Source organism: Sardina pilchardus, chromosome 19 (assembly GCF_963854185.1).
Source record: "Sardina pilchardus chromosome 19, fSarPil1.1, whole genome shotgun sequence".
NCBI lineage: Eukaryota > Metazoa > Chordata > Actinopteri > Clupeiformes > Clupeidae > Sardina > Sardina pilchardus.
This window is the reverse complement of record NC_085012.1, coordinates 30491830-30514294: the sequence shown is the minus strand read 5'-3', so window position 1 is coordinate 30514294 and position 22465 is coordinate 30491830. Positions and strand designations below refer to the sequence as shown.

General features: G+C 43.5%; 1 protein-coding gene across 1 annotated transcript; it reads left to right on the top strand.

Annotated features, from left to right (window-relative positions):
- The first annotated feature begins 8529 nt into the window (after nt 1-8529).
- On the top strand, nt 8530-19591 carry LOC134065820 (uncharacterized). Its single transcript, XM_062520908.1, has 13 exons — nt 8530-8789; nt 8889-8945; nt 9047-9115; nt 9209-9295; nt 9829-10168; nt 10261-10543; nt 10678-10911; nt 15995-16086; nt 16230-16334; nt 16945-17138; nt 18927-19091; nt 19181-19425; nt 19525-19591. Exons 1-13 carry the CDS (start codon nt 8656-8658, stop codon nt 19563-19565), a joined length of 2046 nt encoding a protein of 681 aa, XP_062376892.1. The 5' UTR covers nt 8530-8655; the 3' UTR covers nt 19566-19591.
- Nucleotides 19592-22465: the final 2874 nt, after the last annotated feature.

Below are 22465 nucleotides of genomic sequence, written 5' to 3'. Positions count from 1 at the left end.
GATTCGCAGACAGTGCGGTGCGAAAAGAATCGGGTCCGTTGGTCATCCGCATGCGTTAAAAAAATTGAACTCGTACGACAGCAGCGGACTGTTCCTATCCGACGGAAGTTAACGTTGCTATGGTACTGATAAACAAATTGAATTTCGCTTTTATAATATCATATTACATGCTTTTAAACGATAAAGTTTAAAACAAAAGTCATCGAAAAGGAACGTGTATGATCCATAGTGGTACACAAGTCCATCTTGTGAAAAATAAAAAGAACGGTTGGTGTAAAATAAATAATTATTTCCAAACAAAGTTTTTTGTCATGTCACTGTCTTACATGGTCTCTTAACAATATTAGGGCAGTTAGACAATTAATTTAGAAATAAAATAGCACTATTGTACATTTTACTCCCAAACTCGAAAAGCCTCCGACACTTCCAACGGTCAAGTCCGACGTCCGACGGGGGAGCACTGCGAATTACGGGGTGCCAATGTGAAGGCGACTTAAATCTCATATACATATCGACATCGTCATACAGGTCCAGTGGATTTAACCTGTCACAGAGAATGCGTGGTCTTTGCAAGATATATCGGTTTTCTTGTTTTGCAGGAGGTTTTCTATACGCTTGAAGCGAAAAGCCATCTTAACGGTTTATTTTTATATTTACGGCGGAGGTTACACCTACCTAGTACTAGGTGTAACTTAAGATGTAACTTAAGACTACGTTGAACGTAAATGGTGTGGTGCAACAGTGTAACAATTAGTAGATCGTAAACTCGAACGTAGTGCTCGAACTACAGTATTTAGCTCCTACAAGTCACACTGCACTCTGAAGGGGCTCATTGGGATCGCACCACATGGGCCAGTTACTTTTGTGTCCGCATTGTATGCTGGGTCTATCAGTGACAAACAAATTACCCGTGAGTCTGGTGTCCTCAGTGTGCTCAAACCTGAGATGGCCGTCATGGTAGATAGGGGTTTCCTCATCGATGACATTGTGCCTTGCAAGGTGTACAGGCCAGCCTTCCTCTCTGGCAGGCCTCAAATGTCTGCATCTGAGGTTATGGGGACCCAGGCCATAGCACGTCTAAGGTTGCACGTGGAACGCTCCATTCGCCGGGTCAAGGAGCACAAGATATTTGATTCAGTGATTCCCCTACGGGTTATTGGGAGCATCAATCAGCTATACACAGTGGCTTGTCTGCTTACCAACTACGAAAATGGGCCACTGGTAAAGGCTTGGGCAAAGAAGCCTGAGGTCTAAGGTCTCTCCAACAACAGAGTTGTTTTAAATATTTTGTAATATTTGTTTGTATACAGTTTAGGCCTTTGCATGCTACCTTGTTAAAATACTTCTTTGCTCAATCTGCTTTTGGTTGGTCTCATTCTTGATTACGGTCTCTTACCTTTTAAGACTTAAACCATACAAAACACTGAAATGCTGGGATCCAAGTAATGCATTAGTCATTGACCCTAAACATTACATTACAATCAAAAACACAATGTAGCAACATTTCACTGATGATGTTGTAATTTATTTCCTACACAGAAACTTCAAAAACATTTACAATGCAATCAATTCATTAGTTCGCCAAAAAGGCACTGAGGTAGAAATAAAAAAAGAAATAGTCAACTTTTTCTTTGATGGTTTGTATGACTTCCACAGGGAATTCTCTGTATAAACATGTCATCTTCTGTGTATATGACAAAGTCACACCCAGAAACCAACATTTGTCCCTGGACCTGCCAGTAATAAGGATGGGATTGTCTCAGTGTATGTGTACCCTCCTTTATCATAATGTAAGGGCAGTCCACATAGCTGGCTACATTTGTAATTTCTAACAGGCCAAACACTGGCTGCCCCACAGGATCGTACACAATCCCATCAGGTGTTGACCCCATCCATGGTGCCTCAGGGTGGATCAGGAACCCACATGGGTAGTGGTTGACCTCCCTTACCTTTCAGTACTCCTCTACTGCTATAGGCTCCAGGGCAAGACCCCGCCGCATGTCCGCAGTCTGATGACACGATCCCAGAAGTCTTTTTGCAAGGTTCTCAGCAGAGCTTTCCCCCCTGGTGTGGCAAACTTCTCTGAATTTGGTAGATGTGATGCGGCACCTCCTCAGCTGGTGCCACTCAACGGAGGAACTCTGTTCGCATGTGCTCTGTTCAATTTTGTGTGCAGTCTCCAAAGATGTCGCAAGGGATGCCAAATGATGGTGCTGATGTAGAGAAAAAACGAATGCACAGGTAGAGGGTCCCAGTCTGTAATATGATAGTGGCAGCTGTGGGGGAGAAGGGGCATCGGTGTGTGGACAGGTACTGGGGACTGTCCTTACTGGTAGCTGATAGGACAGCACACTTCCCTCCTGCACCGGACCGAACATGGACTCAACCAGAGGAACACCACTGGAGACAGCCATAACTGTGATCATGAGAGCTTCGTCTGAAACAAGCCCGTGGTACGCCTCCTTAACCTTCAGAGTGGAGATGTCTGGCAGAGGGCAGCTCACTCCTTTATACAAATTGCTTCTGTGGAAAAAAGACAAACGTGTTAGGCATGTACATAGTGTATACTGAATGTAACTAAATGAGTTTTGTGCATGTGACTGTGTGCGTGCACTCATGGTTTGCTTGTATGAAGGAGGGAGTGTGTGTGTGTGTGTGTGTACTTCCACAGAAGTACGGTAAGTATGATAGTGTGTGAGAGAGGTTACATATGCAAGTAAGCAGGTAAGTACTTCTCAGTGTGCGTAAATGTATGTGTGCAAATGGATTCGTTGTGTATTTGTGTGTGTGTGTGTGTGTGTGTGTATGTATATGTGTATGTGTGTGTGGTAGAGACAACACATGCCTGATTCCTTCTGCAAGCCTCCTCTCTCTTGGTCTGGCTGATATGATTACCATGTTATTAACCGGACCAGGTTTAATACCCTGCATCGAAATAAAAACATGTTTGAGAAACATTCAAGAGATATCCATACTTAAAATGAAAGTCATTAAAAGGCTTCCTACCATGGTCCTTGGTTTGTGCCACTTTTGTTCGGTCTCTGTGCAGCTGAACACTGGGGGAATTGATGTGAGCCTCAGCTGAGAGTAGTGCGCCGTCTGGTACAGTAAAGCTGCCACATGACAGCACAACGCTGTACCTGCCACACAGGTACACTGACATCTCTCCAACACCACCGGCTTTGAATCCCTTAGCACAATCTGTTATAACACCAAATATTGGTTAGAAGAAATGTACCAGTTAAAACTGCAATTAAAAAGAGACAGCCTTTCACACACTACATTTGTGAACTTTTGTTGGTGAAAATCTGTTAGTGAACTTTAAAATGTTTAGAGTGATACAGGGATCAATACAATTTGCCTAACCTACAGTTGACCGTGCCAAATATAATATATATCATGATTAATCTCATTTTACTGTTTTAAAAATAGCAGTACAGAATAAGTAACAAGAACTCTTCACAAAATCTTGCTTCTGTGAGAGCCATTCATTTAACATTCATTCTGGTATACACTAATCCAGCGCGAACTTTATGGGCGCTGCCATCTTGAATATCGCCATTACTGCGTGCCTGCGAGTGTGACGAGTGACACTTGTCTGTGCTTTTCAATGAAAGCATCCTGTCAGAGAATGTCTAACGAGAGGACTGCTAATGAATGAAAATGTCAGGTGAAAGGGAACATTGGATCAATGATGTCAGACTGTACCAAAACTTACCAATGAAGGTAATTTATTAACACCATAAGGTATTAAGACGTGTATTAATGACAGCTAACTTCTGCAACAGCCGCCTATGGAACCAACGGACTAATTTCTTAGCAGCCAGGCACGCAGTAATGGCGGTTTTGTGTTACTTCCGTGTTTCGCTGGATTAGTGTATACACTGTATTCATATGTCACATGATATCTCTACTATGATGGTGCAATGATGGTGTTTATCTGTATCTAATTCACAACAATGATATGGCTCACAGAAACTTGATTTTGAGAAAGAGGAACCTGTATTTTTAACCTGAACTGAACCTGCAGGATGGCTTTCCTTACACTCAGACAGTGAGGCCTCTGGCTTTTCCTCATAGATCGGTAGCACTCAGACCTAACTGTGACCTCTCCTCCTGACTCCTTGTTTGAAACTGTGATTAATATAAAGGTTAGGGTAACGCATTTTCAGAAACACAATCATTCATAACGTTAACCTATCACTTTGCTAACATTATACTATTTCCTCACTAACGCATTTTCAGAAAGGATTCATAACGTTAACCTATCACTCTGCTAACGTTATTATAAGACTTCCTGACTGTGTTAACGTTGGCTAGTAAAGAACCAAGGAGCTAGCAGCTAGTATGTACCTATCATCGTTTGGTAAACTGAAAACAGTGGCTTGTTAACTTACCTTCGTAGTTGTGTATGTAGCTGGACACATACAATTTAAAACCTTTATCTTTTTTGGATGTTGGTGTCTTTGATGTGGCCTGGACGATTCGATGAACGTCGTTTACAGTTATCCTCGGCAGATCCTGCAGCGATCTCGTAAAAAACGCCATAGCTAAGACTTAGCCCTTCTCCGATTCACTGGTTTAAGTTAGCGTCAACGTGAACCGGAAGTACTGCTGCTGGCTGACGAGTCCGGAAGCTCTAGAACGGAAGTCCGCGGCATATAGCGAATTCATACATTTAACGGTCTTGCTGTGCGTGCAATACATTAGAAATGCGACAGCACTTGTTGAAATTGCCCAAAAATGTTTTTATTATTCATTCCCATTGACCATACCCAAAAAGGGAGAATGAGGGACATTGTGTTCTAGACAAATGTCCAGCACTAAGAGACAGTTGCTGCCCTGGGGGGTATTCCATCAACCTAGCTTAAGGCTAAACCTGGCTCATTTCTATAAGCCTCGCTAATTTTAGAGAGATTTCGGTTCCATTACTCCCGCTAACAGGAATCTCAGCTGAGTTGCTGGGGTAACATATGCTTCTGAACTAACCTGGTCGGTGGCAGGCTAACTGCCGAACTAAATTAATCTGTGTTGCAAAAAAAAAAAAAAAACACCAGTCGGAAAACGACTCCCAAACCGTTGGTTCCGTCAACCTGTGCTTTCGTCACCTGTAGGTTACAACTTAAAAAATAGAAGGAGAAACTTTTTTCCGACAGTGTTGCAAGCATTGATTAAGGCTACCTATTCGCTAGTTTCAAAGAATTTCTGAAAATTATGCAACTTACATTGTTTGAACTTGATCTGTGTGTGGTCCAAGGATTCTTGCGGCTCTGCACAAAGTACGTCTTTCGTGGTGTCATGCGCAGCGTGACAGGACATCAGCCGAGATATGTTTTGCGTGTTCTCGGGTTCGGTTCCCATGCGATAAATTTACATAGGCTATGTTAACACATTAATATTGCCATGTTTAGTTACTCTTTAATGAAAGGCATCACTATTGATAAAGGGTCATGTACAGTAGCTTGTTCAGTGACAGTAGGCAGGCTGTCAGTGGGCTATACGATGAGTCAAGCCAGCCTACAGCCTAATTCTGTAAAGGCTATAATAATTAAAACCGCTTCATGTAGTCTATTGATTAGGCCTATAGTTCAGATATCAAACCAACTGTATTACGCAAATTATTCACTCGTTTTGTTCAGAGTGAAGACAATCAAAGTCCCAATTCAAACCATCATAATTACTGTTTAGCGATTTACAGTACGATTTCGTTATTCTCCTTTTTAGGCAACTATCTATTTTTTTCTCTCGTGTTCAATTTGATTACTTCCGATGAAAATCCTGTAGATGGCGCTTGTAAATCGAACTGAAATCTTCTAGATTGCCTTAATTTTACGACATGTATCCTCTTTTCGTCAATCTATGATTTTGGTCTACTTTTCTACCTCGTGCACGAGCATACATGAAGCTGATTTTAGCCTCGTTTGAATAAACGAGGGCAAGATGCAGCTAATTTGAGTTAATGAAATGAGTTTTAAAAAGCTAGACCTATTTCTAATTCATAATTTGTCAACAAAATATAGGCTACGTCACATCAACGTCAACATCCCGCGCCTTAACCTGCTGGCAGCTTTTAGAATTTGTGAACCCGTGCGAACCTGTGTGAGAAGTTGTGAACCCTGAATAGCCATGAAAAAAAAAAAAAAAAGGAAAGTTTCGGAAGAAAATAGAGAGTTTAATTCAGCGTGGACTTATTTATTTGCATTCACCGCCAACGACGCTGGCTTACCTGTATGCTTGATATGTGGCAAGAAAATATCGAACAACTAAAAATGTAACATTGAAAGACATTTTCAAAACAAACACTTAGCATTCACTGAGAAATACTCCGAGGATGAGCGAAAGAGAGCAATTTTGGAACTGCTACGAAAAGCTGAAGAGCGCAAACTATCTTTCAAGAAGTGGATCAGTCCTCCACAGTCAACTAGCACTGCTAGCTTTGTGGCAGCTCTGGAGATCGTAAAGAGGGGGAAGCCGTTCACAGATGGAGAGTATATGAAGGAGTCGTTCATGAAAATATCGGAGCATCTATTCTCCGACTTTAAAAACAAACGGGAAATTATTCAGAAAATTAGAGAAATGCCTCTCTCCGCAAAGACCGTCAGAGACAGGACCATTAAAATGGCAGAAAACATCAGCAGTAAGCAAATTGTTGACATCAATTCAGCTCAAGCATTTTCAATTGCCTGTGATGAGTCAAGTGATGTAAACGATGTTGAGCAGACAGCACTGTTATGCAGATATGTAAACTCTGATGGGCCGCAGGAAGAACTGATTGAACTCATACTGCTAAAGGGCCAAACACGAGGGCAGGACATTTGTGATGCTGTTTTGAGTTGTCTCGAAGCGAAAGGAATAAACATCACTCACCTGGTGTCAGTGTCTACTGATGGGGCACCCAGCATGAGAGGAGCACATAAGGGCTTTGTGAATTTGCTTCAAAAGTCACTGGATCAAGAGCTCATGACATTTCACTGCATCCTCCACCAAGAAGCGCTGTGCGCACAAACTTTCCCCCCTGACTGTGTGGAAGTGATGAACCTCGTTATCAAGATAGTGAACAAAATAATTGCTAACGGGTTAAGCCACTGACAGTTTTGTTCATTGTTAGAAGAAGTCGACCATGCATATTCGGATCTCCTGATGCACAACAAAGTCCGGTGGCTGTCCAGGGGAGAGGTGCTAAAATGCTTCGCTACCTGTATGGAGCATGCGAATACCTTCTTGGAAAGCAAAGGCCTCAGCTATCCTGAACTGGAAGACCTCGATTGGCTGAGTAAGTTCTACTTCATGGTGGATATGACAAGTCACTTGAACACGCTGAATAAAAATCTCCAAGGAAAGGGAAGCACAGCCCTGCAGATGCTGGAAGATGTTTTGGCATTTGAGCGCAAGATGACCGTGTTCACAAGAGATGCACAAAAAGGTACGCTCTCTCACTTTCCCTCCCTAAGAGAGTTCAAAAAAGCGAACAATCAAATAAATTATGATTATTTCCACCGTGCCATCATTACAATGCAAGCTGCATTTGGAGAAAGATTAAAGGTACATTATGTAGGATTTTAAGTGTTTTAGTACCTCAAATCAACGTCTTCATTCATAAATAGATCCTCTTTGGTGTAAAATAACATATGCCAATGGTCTGACTTGTCCTCCTGGCCGAAGAATCACTTCCCGGCATTTACATTGAGAGGGACGTTACCGGAAGTCTTCCATGTCTTTCCGGTGTATAGAAAAATATGAACTGCCGAGAGGGACATAAAACACTACCTGTTAATACCGCTAGGGAAAAACGCGTTTTTGAACACAGAGAAGCAGCGTGAAGACGGCCATTCGTACTTAACCTAGATAAGCACTGCACGTTTTGCCATCATGCAAGACCATACATATGCGGGTGCAAAGGAGAGCGAATCACCATCTAAAAAGCGGAAAAGAGAAGCTAAAAGAGAACGGGACCGGCGAAGTAACCTAACAAGGATAAACATAGGGGCCGTGTTTCCGAGGTGGAAAGCGCTAATGGCGGAGAAAGCTTTCGAAAGGAACTCAGAGCTTGCCTGCTTTCTTCTCGACAGGTAAGTCATGTTACATAGCATAACAGGCTAAATTGAAATGTGGCATTGTTTGATTGTGAAAATCATAACGTTAGCGGTATAATAGTACTGTGGGTATAGTTAAAAGCAAACTCGTTGCTGGCTGGTTACGTTTGATTAAATGCTAACAAGCTAGGGTATAGTATTTTCATATCATTGCCTAGCATCACCATCAGTATTATCTTTTTAGAAAACCGACAACATCCCGCTTATATTATTATGGTCTCCTTGAAGGGGTATTGTCAGAGACGGGTTAGTCAGTATCTTTGGTATTATTATTGTATATCCCTGAGACCTAATTTACGCTATTCAATCAAGATTGCTCCTGAATGCAAATGTATTGGGGGAGATGGATTGGGTCAAGTGCATAAAGTGCAAAGATTGACGTAGTACGTTTTAGAAAAGCAACAAGCCACTCGAGTCCGTGGTTCATAATGTAATCGAACAGAACATGTAGGGCTTATTGATGTATCATCTGTATGTTTAGTGTTATTTGTCTTATTTGGTGTCAACTTCTGGACTCAAGTTAATTGTTTGTAAAAGAAAATTCTTGGTCAATAAACCTGATATGATTTGTCCATCTAATTTGTCCAGTTATGAGAGAACTCTTGGGATTCGGAATACATCAACCCCTATGAAGTCAAACCGTTATGAAGTGCCAGGTGCTCCAATATTGTCTAGTATTTCCAGTGGAACAGAAAGGCAAGTCATAACATTGAATTAATGGTCATTGTTTGTTTTGAGTACCAGTTTCATATTAATCATGTACCTGTACCTGATAATGTGTTATGTTGTTTTTAGAGATGAGCATCTAAGCGCAATTGCAGAGGCCCCGGAAATGGACATCCTTGAGCAGAGGTAGCCCATAGACTTTCATATTGTTTTTTTTTTTTAGCCAATTGGTGTATTATATACAGTATTTCTTATCATATGCTTTTAAATATCAATTATGCTCCTAGCCTGCATGACATGAGCATTGTGGAAGAGGATCTGGATGAAGATGCCTTCAATGACCACATGAACAGTGTGTAAGTGGGCTTCTATTCTATTCTGTCATTGGTCTCTATTGAGTTGTGTAGGCTTCCCTCATTAAAGTCTGTACTGAATATGTTGTGATTAAGGATTGATTGGGCAGAAGAGGGGCCCAAATTTCACAGTGACCCGGAGGACAGCTCTGACGAGGAATACCTTCCACCAATTTCTTTGCGGTAAGTCCAAAGATGATGCTTTACCTTACTTTGTTTCACAGTTCAGGCATTGGCTCTCTTTGGGTGATGTTCCTATTTACTATAAAAGTAGAAACGTTTTACGTAAAAATTGAATTTCACCAGTGCTGTTAATAGGCCTAAATTGCTGGCGTTTTGTTGCTCGAGTGGGTGCTCACGGCTACAGTTAGAACCGTCTGTTCCCCGTCATACACCCTGTTGCCAAATTGATTCTCACCTATAGATCTAGTATGCTGTATACCCAATTCCCAATTCCCAATTCCCAGTGATGTGCCACACCCAGTGCAATGCTCTTTCATGTGGCTGAAATAAGTAATGACTAAATTAACCAAGTAAAAGGTGAACATAAATGTCTCCTACTGTTTTTACATGTAATCAGTGTGAAGTACCATTCTTCGGTGTATTTCTATTCTTGTTGACACAGACGTTTGGATTGTAGCTACAGTTATGTGCTGAAAAGTTATGGAATTTCTTTGATTGAACTGTCTATGATCCCAGATGTTCTGCTTTTCCAGAATGGGTGGTGCTCTGAAGGGAGCACAGGTAATTGATAATCTGCCAACTATTGGGATCGATGAGACTGTCCACGACCTGTGTGCCCCTGAAGTCCTTTCCAATGAGCCCTTGAGTCTTGAGCCAATTTTGCCAGGCCCCCAGAAGGTACTTCGTGAGGACGATATCGTTGGTGTGAGAGCAGCACTCCTCTATGAGAACAGCTTGAGGCAGCTGGTCTCATTTTTAACTCTGCCTGTGGACACATGCACTGGTGTCTTGAGGAATGGTGTGGTGTGTAACAGTGTTGCTCCCTTTCCAACTGTCATAAACATCAAGGGCACTGCAATGAGCGTTGAATGGGTAAGCCGTGACACTAACTTAAAATGAAAATGAATGTTGAAAGACCGCTCTGTATATGCATTGTGAATTTATAAGGTTTTTCTGACCATTAGATCTGCCCTAATGGACATTGTCTATGGCGGTGGAACTCCCAACCCATGCTAAATTTTGGCATGCAGGCTGGGGACTTTCTACTTTCCACAAACATCTTGCTGTCTGGAAACAATTATGCCAAGGTTGCCCTCCTTTTGAAATTTATGAACATCCGAATGGTCAACCCAACTACTCACTACACAATCCAGGACACATACTGTGTTGACGCTATTAAAGAATACTGGGAAGAGAAGAGGTTAGAGGTCATCAGCCGACTTCAAGGGAAGGATGTTGTGCTCTTGGGTATGTATATTTATATTTCATCTTGTTCAACATACATTTGTATAGAGTTACACAATGACACCGATTGTACGATAATCTGATAATACGAGTCATACTGTATATGAGTCGTATTTTGTATGACCATCTATTTCTAGGTGATGGCAGAAATGACTCCCCAGGGCATTGTGCACAATACTGCAGCTACACGACCATGGAGCTTGATAGCAAGGAAATTGTCTATGTGACCAGTATAGACAAGCGGCAGACAAACTGGAACTCCAATGCTATGGAAAAGGAAGGTTTTATTCAGACTCTGGAAAAACTAACCAAAGAGATAAAGGTTGTGGAGTTCTGCACCGATGCCCATGTCCAGATTGGAGCCCTTTTGAGTAAGTGGTCAACAGATAAATGTACTGGACACAAATAATAAAATGCTAATTCAGACACGTAAGGGATAACGGCCGACGAGGTGACCGGTTCGATGGAAATAATGGCTAGGTGGAGGTCTAGAACTCCGGCGACGTGCGAAGCACGGAGACGGAGTTACCTCCGCCGTGCCATTATTTCCATCGAACCGGTCGACCTCGAAGGCCGTTATCCCGCTTATCTCCCGTTTGTATTCATAACCTGTATATTTAGAACATAGTTTTATTCCACCGTTGCGTCCGTTAACATCGCTAAAACTGTCTTGACTGTGGGACTACTTTCCGCCACATATCAACTTTCTACTTGCAGGACAAAACTGCCGTTACTAGTTCTAAATGGATAGTTGCTATGGCCAAAAGCCAGTCGTTAGTTCTAAATGGCTGGTTGCTACGGCCAAAAGCCAGTCGTTAGTTCTATCTCTGCCGTTGTCAAGCGGGCATTTCCCAGGATTCTGATTAACTTTAACTTTGAAAGATCGCTACTTTTATAGCCTACATGGCATCCAACTAGCTACAATCCACCTCCGTCATATGCTACAATGTTACTATGGTTCTGCACGTCTGTATTTCAGCTTGGATGCAACGTGACAGTTCATTTAAACTTCGCAACGAGTTTGGCGAATTAATATTCAAGTGTGATACGGGAACTACTTCGAAGGTAGCAGGTTATACGAAGTTAATGGCCACCCCATTAGCCAATCAGAGAAGAGAATTCCATTGTTGAGGGAGATAACTGGAAATAATATCCCTTACTCAGGGGTGTGATTCTTCCGGTTACATGTCGGCAGTCCGACATCCTGCCAGTCCGACATCCCTTTCGTCCGACATGCCGCTATTCAGACATGGTGTTATTCCGACATGCTGCCAATCCGACACATTTTAGTACCCCCATTCCGACAGTTTACAAATCCTATTTTTTTCCACGTCAATTTAACGGACCTATATGAGCCCGACGGACGGTGCGTCAAAAAACACACCCATTCTTCTCTGTTACATTGCTCCACGATTATTAGTCACAGCGAGATGAGACCTATATTGCATGAAAGAGCTCAGAACCGGGGCTTTCCAACGAGACTAGACACGTGTCTGTACGATCAAGTATGAAAATAAAAAATAAAATCATGAATTTAAATGTATATATCATATTTACAGTCTATTGCTCTGCTTTCAGCCACGCAGCCACTGCTCTCGCTTGAATTACTCCGGGACCAGGCATCGCACAGACATAACACGCATATCAAATGAAAGAGGAGAAACAGAGCTTTCCATTGATACCAAACACATCGATCCTTTTGTGTTATAGAAATAGACGAAGTGACAAACAAATAAGAATCATATAGCTTCGGCTATACCGCGACTGTCGTTTGATTTACTCATGAAACCGTGGTTAAAAAGATACGGCTTGCATGTCAGATAAAAGAGGAGAGCTAGAGCTATCCACAGATACCAAATACAACCTTCTTGGCCATAAAACAGACGAAGTGACAGCAAAATAATAACTTAATTTAGCTCCACTTAGTCCGTGAATAATGAGACAGAGAAGAAAACTTGCCATGTCTATAGAACTGCTTTCACTTCCCCGAGTCGTGCGCGCAACAGACACATAACCATATCAAGAAGTCTTCACAATGACATTTTAAATGTGAATCTTTAGGCTATTATTTTACACAACTGGATATAGTTATGACATTAATAGCCTATTAATGACCTCATGTCGGAATGGCACGTTGTTTGAAAAAAAAGTTAAATACCGCCACTGCGACCATGAAAAAAAAAAATGTCGGAGTGGTGGGACTTTCTCCCATAAAGAGACATGCCTCCACTACGACAATTGGACGTCAATGTCGGAGTGCTGGTATGTCGGAATGAACGGCGGTAGCCGATTCTTCCGTTTAAACGGAATTCCGTTTTTTTAGGCCTGAAAATGAGACCCACGCAATTCGTATAGATCCGCTGAGTTTTTTTTTTAGGGAGGGGGGGGGGTTCAGAGGTTTATTTCTGTAGCCTAAACACAGACCATTGCTTTATAATAGGCCGCTGACAATGACGACGGGTTTGGTGCTTCTTTCATTCATATCACTCCGCAAGCCTAGTCCGTTCTCTCACTAGTGGAATTCATTGAAAGTGAAAGCAGACGGGTTGATGAATGTTTGATGCAAGTTCGATGTGTGAGTGTGTGGTAAACTATTTGTTTCTTAGCAGAAGCCATGAAACGGTAAAGGTCAAATTATTTGTTTAAGTATTATTATTAAGTTAAGTAGTATTTATTAATTCTTTGCTTCGCGTTGGCGTCCAGTTTGACGTGTCTGGATTTTCCGATAATGACGACAATCTCCTGGTGCTGATATTGACTTTTAATTTCTGCGCGTGTAAACTAGTCTAGGCTACTGTGCTTGAAGTTAGCTGTGACAGACTAGCCTACTGGTTTTCATCGTTTTCACCACAAAGCCCGTCTACCTTAGCTTAGGTCTACTAAATTGTTTAGTTAACACCTGTCATTCCGCGTTTGTCCAGCCGTTCACCTCCGTGCGCCCAGAGGTGGGCACAAATACATCAAAAACTATTTTGTTACAAAATACAAATACTGGCGTAGAAAATGTAACAAAATAAAATACAAAATACGGATGTGAAAAATGTATTTAATTAAAATACAAGTAATTAGTAATTAGAAAATACAAAAATACCCCCACAATAATCATGGTATACCAACTTTTAAAATAAACTACAAGAAATACTAGTTTTTATTGGTGGACAGAGGCCTAAATTCTTTACTTTGGGCTGAAGTAGCCTGGTCCTACCATACTCTCGTACATTCATAATGTACAGAGAGCCTGGACACTTTCCATTGCCAAGCATGAATTTACTTGAATGCGGATACTCTCCCCAGAGCCTCTCAGATCTGCCATAACCAATCGATAAACGTTTGGTCGTGAGGTGACATGCTCAAACTAGCGACCTCAACGTCATCGTTCTCAGCTACTCCCTCTGTTCGCTGATTGGACCTGCACATTTTTGTCTTGAGAAAACCTGTGAATATACCGCAGACCCAAGGTGCCTCTCATGTAAAGTTTATACGTCCTCCCTCGCTCCTCGGGCCTCGATCCTCACTGATCTACATAAAGAATGATGGGGCGGCAACAACAATAGTCTATCCCTTCATCTATCTTTCTTTATGTAGATCAGTGAGGATCGAGGCCCGAGGAGCGAGGGAGGACGTATAAACTTGACATGAGAGGCACCCCCAGACTACGTAGTGGAGTGAAATGAAAACTGAACGGAAGTATGTAGGAAGGCGGAGCCAGGCTACCCATGAAGTAGATCTAGTAAAAAAATGTAATCAGCATCCTATATCAATATAAACGATGATTGAACTGACAACAAGCAGGCTTTGCAACAGTGGAATCAACTCTGACGAAGCAAACTACCCACCATCATTTTCCGTATTCAATTAAAGTAGTACAAGAGAATGAACAGGTTAGCCTTTTTAAATTGAAATGCATTTCCCTTTTTGTGCTATAAATGCATGCATTTTGCCTTCATACATGACTGGCAACACGGGGGACAAATAAAGTAACATCCTGTAAGGTGTCTCAATATACAGAATTAATTAACTGGGAGGTGAAAACTCGAGACTGTTTCGCATTGGGGAGGTTTTTGCCTCAGTCTCCTCCATTATTTCTGCAGATCAGGACACCTTGGTTGATGCCTTACATAAATACTCATGTCATGGGGTTCACGTCCTAAAGATTCTGACCTTTGGCTCCCAGACTATGATAAGCATAGCATATTGTCATGGTTATACTGGGTAAGAGGCTATATTTAACTGTGTGATGAATTTTTGGCTAATTTGAGGGGGGAAATGATGAGATTTTTGTTAAGTATTTAAGTATTTTAAATACTCTAAATACAACCCCTCAAAGTATTTTGTTACAAAGTACATTTGATTTTTTCTAATCCTGCAAAATACAAATTACAAAATACACTAAAGTAATTAAATACGTATTTAAAATACATATAATTGAAATACTGCCCATGTCTGCGTGCGCCCCATGTCATTCAAAACATATTTCGGGATAGACATCTCACTATGAGTAAACGTATTATGATAGTGCTAAGAGATTGACACTTTGGCATTCTTGGTAAACATCAGTCTTGACTCTTGCACATAATATTGAGCTGATTTATTTTAGTGGAAATGGCCTATTGTAGCATTGTGCTGATACATGGAAAAAAGTTGCCTATTTAAAGGCACATTCTGAATTTTAATTCTAGCTCTCCATTGAGTGTGTGCACTTGAACAACTATGTAGCCTATACCAGTAGGGCCTGCCATTTATTTTAGGAGGAGAGGAGGACATGTTACCTTGGAAGGAGAGGGAGTGGTGCAATTTGATTTTCTTTCCAACTTAAATATCAATAACCTTCAAGCAACCTCTTCAATCAGCATCAATAGGCCTATATTGTACAGGACTAGACGACTGTAAGGGGGCAGGCTAAATGTTATCATAGGCCTATAGCCTACTAAATAATGTAGTCAACATTATAACTTTATGTTGGTTTAAGTTGAAACAAAACATGAACTGAGAAAATCCATAATTCTACATCATTGTTGGCAAAATGATCATGATAGCCTATATTTCAGCCATATCTGCTTTAGTCTTAAGTAGGCCCTTGACTACTTTGCTATAAATGAGTTTTCTTTAGGCCTTATAGACTATTTTGTAATATGTTATAATGTTTGAAATATATGTATCTCAGTCTATCAATAGTTCTCATAAAAGTCATCAGATGTCATCATTTAAGGGGTTATTTTTCAAAATTTTCTCCCGGGGGTGCATGCCCCCGGACCCCCCTAGTAAATTACATTGAAGTGCACAGTAGCCGATACTATAGTACCTTAGCTATACACTAGAGCAGCAGTTCACAAACTTTAGCCACCAAGGACCACTGACTCGCGTATTAAAAGGGGTGGGGGGGGGGTATATAGGGGTCGGATATATTTTCCTTTTTTTTGTCCTTTGCCAATCACACCCCTGCTTACTTCACAGACCCAGACAAAGGCAAGTATAAGGAGCTGGGGATTCACTACAGCCTGGACATATGGCATGGTGCAAAAAACCTGTCCAAGACAATTGCTGCCGTAAGTTAACTTCTAATACACCCAATTTCACTCATAATTCTTTTCTGTACCAGCATACGACAGTGGAATTATGTTATGCCTCCATGCAAAAATTACATGCATGGAATAACTTGCATTGTTTGTGCTTTGTTTATGCCCTCAAGGCAGGAAAGCTGAAAGGCCAGTCCATTCTTCTTCATTGGTTGAAGGATGTAGTCAACCATTTCTGGTGGTGCTGCAAGACAGCAGATACATTTCAGCAGTTTCTTGTAAGCAAGATTAGTACACATATTTGAGCAATTCCATGTAAAACTGGCCATAACAGCAGCACAATTCCAAAGTATACTGTAGTAAGATGTGAATGATGAGCACTTCAAATTTGAGCATTCACTCTTGCGTTGTAGAATGAATTTCATGAAACTTATCAGTGTGTGTGTATACACTATATTGCCAAAAGTATTCGCTCACCTGCCTTGACTCACATATGAACTTCACTCACATCCCATCCTTAATCCATAGGGTTTATTATGATATGTTTGTCCACTCTTTGCAGCTGTAACAGCTTCAACTCTTCTGGGAAGACTTTCCACAAAGTTTAGAAGTGTGTTTATGGGATTGTTTATAGAACACCTTTGGGATGAATTCGAGTGGATCCTGAGAACCAGTCGCCTTGTCCAACATCAGTGTGTGACCTCACAAATGCGCTTCTGAAAGAATGGTCAAAAAATCCCATAAACACACTCCTAATCTTTGGAAAGTCTTCCCAGAAGAGCTGAAGCTGTTATAGCTGCAAAGAGTGGACAAACATCGTAATAAACCCTATTGTTTTCAGTTCCATGATCCATCATTTTTTCTTGTTCATTTTTTTTTTTCCCTTAGGCACTTTGGATTGGGGTTCTGCACCATGTGTGCAACCAGCATACCTGGGCGACTGGAAGTTGCCAACATGATCACCTTGAGGACACTCATGGGAAACAGTGGATTGAGAGAGATTCCCAGAGCCACAAAGCGCTAGTGAGCATTGTCCTCAACAAACGCTGGCAGAAGAATGTCCATAAGTTTCTGCGCTTCAGGTAGTGCGGGTTCATGACCATTAAACAGAAATGTCATAGACGTAAAGAAATGTGTGGGTGAGTATTTATTGCGCTAATATCTTTTGGTAGTGAGGAAAGGGAAGGTGACTGACAGGTTTCGTTTCTCTGTGGGAGGCACCCCAATTCCATCAGTTACAGAGAAGCCTGTCAAGAGCCTGGGCAAGATGTTTGACAGTACCCTGAAGGACACCGCAGCTCTGCAAGCAACCAGCAGTGAGCTGGGAACCTGGCTTTCAGCGGTGGACAAGTCTGGGCTGCCAGGCAAGTTCAAAGCCTGGATTTACCAGCATGGCATCCTGCCACGACTCCTCTGGCCACTGCTGGTCTATGAGGTTCCGCTTACTACTGTTGAGGTGTTTGAGAGGAGGATAAGTCAACACCTGCGCAGGTGGTTGGGGCTGCCTCGAAGCCTCAGCAGCATAGCACTCTATGGCTGTAAGAACAAGCTGCAACTTCCTTTCAGCAGTCTGTCGGAGGAGTTTATGGTCACCCGGGCCAGGGAGGTGCTGCTGTACAGGGACTCCAATGACACCAAGGTCTCCTCAGCTGGCATCGAGGTTCGAACTGGAAGGAAGTGGAAAGCATGTGAGGCAGTCAAGCTGGCTGAACGGCGGCTGCAACATGGCGAGCTGGTGGGCACGGTGGCATCAGGGCGAGCAGGATTGGGAAGCTCTCCAAGGCCAGTCTACAGCAAGGCCCAAGGGAAAGAAAGGCGCCGGCTAGTCCAAGATGAAGTCCGGGCTGGCGTGGAGGAAGGCCGCTCCTGCAGGTCAGTAGGCATGCGGCAACAGGGGGCTTGGACACGTTGGGACCAGGCATTGGACCGTAAGATCACCTGGGCAGAGCTGTGGAAGGCTGAACCACACCGGATTAGATTCCTGATCCAGTCAGTCTATGACACCCTCCCTAGCCCATCCAACCTGTTTTGCTGGGGCCTAGCAGAGACTCCAGCTTGTCCCTTGTGCCAGAGAAGGGGATCTCTGGAGCATATCCTGAGTTGCTGCCCGAAGGCCTTGGGAGAGGGGCGCTATCGCTGGCGTCACGACCAGGTGTTGAGGGTTATAGCTGAGGTGATCACAGCAGCGATAGCTCACAGCCGGAAGCAACATCCAGCAAGGCAATCCATCGCCTTTGTTAAAGCAGGGGAGAAGACACAACAGCGTCCAAGTCCACCAGGAGGACTCCTGGCAACAGCACGTGATTGGCAGCTGAAGGTCGACCTAGGGAGGCAGCTCAAATTTCCAGAGAACATCACTGTGACAACACTCAGGCCAGACATGGTCCTGGTGTCAGAAACATCAAGACAAGTGGTCCTGCTGGAGTTGACTGTCCCCTGGGAAGACCGTATGGAGGAGGCCTTTGAGAGGAAGAGAGCCAAGTATGAGGGACTGGTAGGCGATTGTCGAAGCAGCGGATGGAAGACCCGATGTGACCCCATCGAGGTTGGCTGCAGAGGCTTTGCAGGCCAGTCCCTGTACCAGGTATTGAAGCGCCTGGGTGTGAGAGGGCTGCAGATGCGGAGAGCCATCAGGAGCATCACCGATGCCGCAGAAAAGGCATCCAGATGGCTGTGGATCAAGCGGGGCGATCCGTGGAAAACCAAAGCTACTTGGGCACAAGCTGGGGACTGATCACCTCCAGCTGGGTCGCCTGGGTGAGGGTGTCTGATGTTGAAAGACCCGAAACACCCGAGGACCCCAGGTTACATCACTGATGATGTGCCCAAGTTGCATCAGAAGATGTATGTAAGAACCTGTATTCATCTAGATCAACATCACATCTGGAGTCATTTCAGAACCATATCCTGATGTATGCCAGCAAGCACCTGGCCTTCACTCCACAAGGGTATCAGTCTAGAGTTTTGCTTGCTGCTCTGGACTACAATTTCCACTGCAAGCGTCCAACTTACAGGACGGCTGAGGGCCAACAAGTGTATGTTGAACAATTTTTGTTATTCCTATTGTCAAACAAATATGAGAGTTTTTGTCATAATGACTAATAATATTTGCCTTTTTATTTAGTCTTCGGAAGAAGTACAATAAAAATGCCAGAAGATACAGCCTATATGCCTTGAAGTGTGGAAAATCCTATGACTACATCCCTGAGTTGCAAGCCCGGATTGTGAAAGGAAGAGTTGGAAGCGGAGTTGGGATGCCGCGAAAGAGGACCCTACGCCCGGATGATCCAAGGCAGCTTGGTGTTGTGCCCCCAATACCTCCACCACCAATGTCTGAGTTGATACGCACACATGTTAGCAGAGGTCTAGGTAAGTGAGAAACATCTACAAGCTATCATTTCAGTTCAGTACATTTGAATGATAATCCATTATGTGCACATGACTAATGGAACTCCATGTCTTTTACAGGATCAGCCTTCGATGCTGCCACCAACATACAGGAAGATTAAGTTGTTTGTTTGTAAATACTGTAAATATGATCAATAAATGAATATTTTGTTTTTCAAAAAGCATTCATATAGTATTGTTATATATTCAAATAGTATTGTTTCTATTGCATCTTATTGTGACATGTCAATGCTTTTTTCTAAATCAAATACAGCAGCCACAGGTTCAATAACAAATATTTTATTCTTCAAACAACAATAGAACTCTAGCAAATAAAAAAACTTACAAACACAACTATTTACAGAACTAATCACCCCAATTTCAGATGCCAGGGATGTAGCCGGTATACTGTCCTTGAGGGTCAGGGAATTTGTCCCTAATTTTGTGAACACAGCAGCTGGGAATGACTCTCCTGTTCCCTGGTCCCAATGCGCCATGCTGCCAGAAAATAAAATGTCTGTATGTGTCACCAGGTGGGGGCGTCTGTGTTGCCCCCACTTAACCCAACTACTCCGAGGAGCCAACTGTACCCTTCAAATATGTTTGGACGCACAATCACGTTTAAAACAATGATATTTATTAAGTTCAAGAGTAAAAAAAAGTCTTAGAGCAGCAAAAAGGCAAAGTCCACAAAAAAGGAGGTTCCCAGTCCAGTCACTCCACTGCCCGCTAGCTGGCCGGAAGGCAACAGAGGTCTGCAGTCCCAGAGTGGTCCACAAGTGTCCGTTTGGCTGGTCGGGTAGACTTCTCGAGTGTCACTTAACAGTTAACTCAGGCGGAGCAGGGACAGCCGGGCGGCTACCAGTGTGCGTTCACTTTAACTGTTGCTCAGGCAGAGCAGGGACAGCCGGGTGGCTACCAGTGTGCGTTCACTTCAACAGTTACTCCAGTGTGTGTTCACTTTAACAGTACTCAAGCAGGGCAGAGACAGCAGGGCAGGGACAACAGGGCAGCTACCAGTGTGCGTTCACTTTAACAATTACTCCAGTGTGTGTTCACTTTAACAGTACTCAAGCAGGGCAGAGACAACAGGGCAGAGACAGCAGGGCGGCTACCAGTGTGCATTCACTTTAACAGTTACTCCAGTGTGTGTTCACTTTAACAGTTAGTCGAGCAGAGCAGAGACAGCAGGGCGGCTACCAGTGTGCGTTCACTTTAACAGTTACTCCAGTGTGTGTTCACTTTAACAGTTAGTCAAGCAGGGCAGAGACAGCAGGGCGGCTACCAGTGTGCGTTCACTTTAACAGTTACTCCAGTGTGTGTTCACTTTGACAGTTAGTCAAGCAGGGCAGAGACAGCAGGGCGGCTACCAGTGTGCGTTCACTTTAACAGTTACTCCAGTGTGTGTTCACTTTAACAGTTAGTCAAGCAGGGCAGAGACAGCAGGGCGGCTACCAGTGTGCGTTCACTTTAACAGTTACTCCAGTGTGTGTTCACTTTAACAGTTAGTCAAGCAGAGCAGAGACAGCAGGACGGCTACCAGTGTGCATTCACTTTAACAGTTACTCAGGGCCACGTAGCTCACACTCGGTCGGCAAACTAGGCTACTCAGGTAAAATCACTCCTGAGGGGAAAAAGGCACTTTCTCAGCGCGGGCACTCCAATTACACACTCTGCACACAACCACAGCAAACGGCTCAGTGCGAAGTTCACGGCACACAGTGTAAATAAACTACGGAGCAGTTCGCATTCCAATCGAGCTGGTTTACGAGGTACTCAGTAACAATGTGAACGGGTAATAGTCTCTACAGCCGCTCAGGTGAGGGCAGGTTCAGCCAAAAGCCAGGAGAAGAGGGAGAGGGAGAGCCAGAGAGAGAGGAGTCGGGGGCTGCACAACAATAGTCTTGGGAAGTAACTTCCTAGTGGTGGCCTAGCCACGAAGGCAGAAGGAGCAGGCACTTAGCTTAGCGAGGGGCGAGCGTTCTCACCCCCCTGACATCCAACAAGGCAGGTCAACAGGCTTAGTCCAGATCACAGGCTTTCATCCAGCGTCTGCCAGCTCGGCTTCCAACTCGGCTCCGTACGTCTCCAGGTGGCCCAGGCACTCGCTCGTCGCCTTCAGCTCCTGCGTTCACAACGAACTCCACCGGTTGCTTGTTTCTCCACCCCGAACTACCATACAGCTCCGTATCTGGACATTAAAAGCTCACACACACACTCTGTGCACCAATCACCAACACTATTCCTTCCCGCTCTGCACCTATAGCTAATTAGGCTTGATTGCAATGAATGAAGGTGTTTGTTTACTACCGGCACTGGAGGCCGCCATGTTAGCCCCCTAGTGTGCTGCTGCTAAACGTTCCCCCTTGGCAGTAGATCCCCATAACTTTGGTTCCCTCCCCCCTCTGAACCTAGTCACCCCGTGACATATGCAGCATGTCTATATTCCCTGTTGTCATCGCCAGGTTCTCTGAGATCACCAAAGGCAGTGAGGTCCTCCCGGTACTGCCTATGGATACGTAAATTTCCCTCATCCAGGCAGTACTGTGTGAAGTGAGGTAGGAGGCTTACACAGTAGGTAGGGTCTTGGCCACAGCATTTCAGCTCCCTATCTGTGGGCATGTCCCTGCAGTGGCCACAGGTACACCAAGGTACCCCTGGCACAGCTGCAGATGTAGGAGCACCTTGTCTTCGCTGATGCTCCATCAGCAAGTCAAAGATCAGCCCCGGCTGCCTCTCCAACATTCCCACAGCGAGACGCCGAAGGTCTTCCAGATCCATCTCCAGCATAAGTCTCTGAAGAAATTAAAGAAAATGGTTAGAGATGCGGTTAGGCATGTACAGGTAGGCATGTAGCCAACAGGTTGAACAGCATGTTTCACAGTAGGCTACAGTGCACAGAGGGTGATGCAGTGTAAAGGTTCTCACTTCAATCAATGGTGACAGAAGACAACCTCATGTGCAAAAGAAAATCTCTTTGCCCCTGACACTAAAACACTAAATTACAGTGGCTCATGTTATG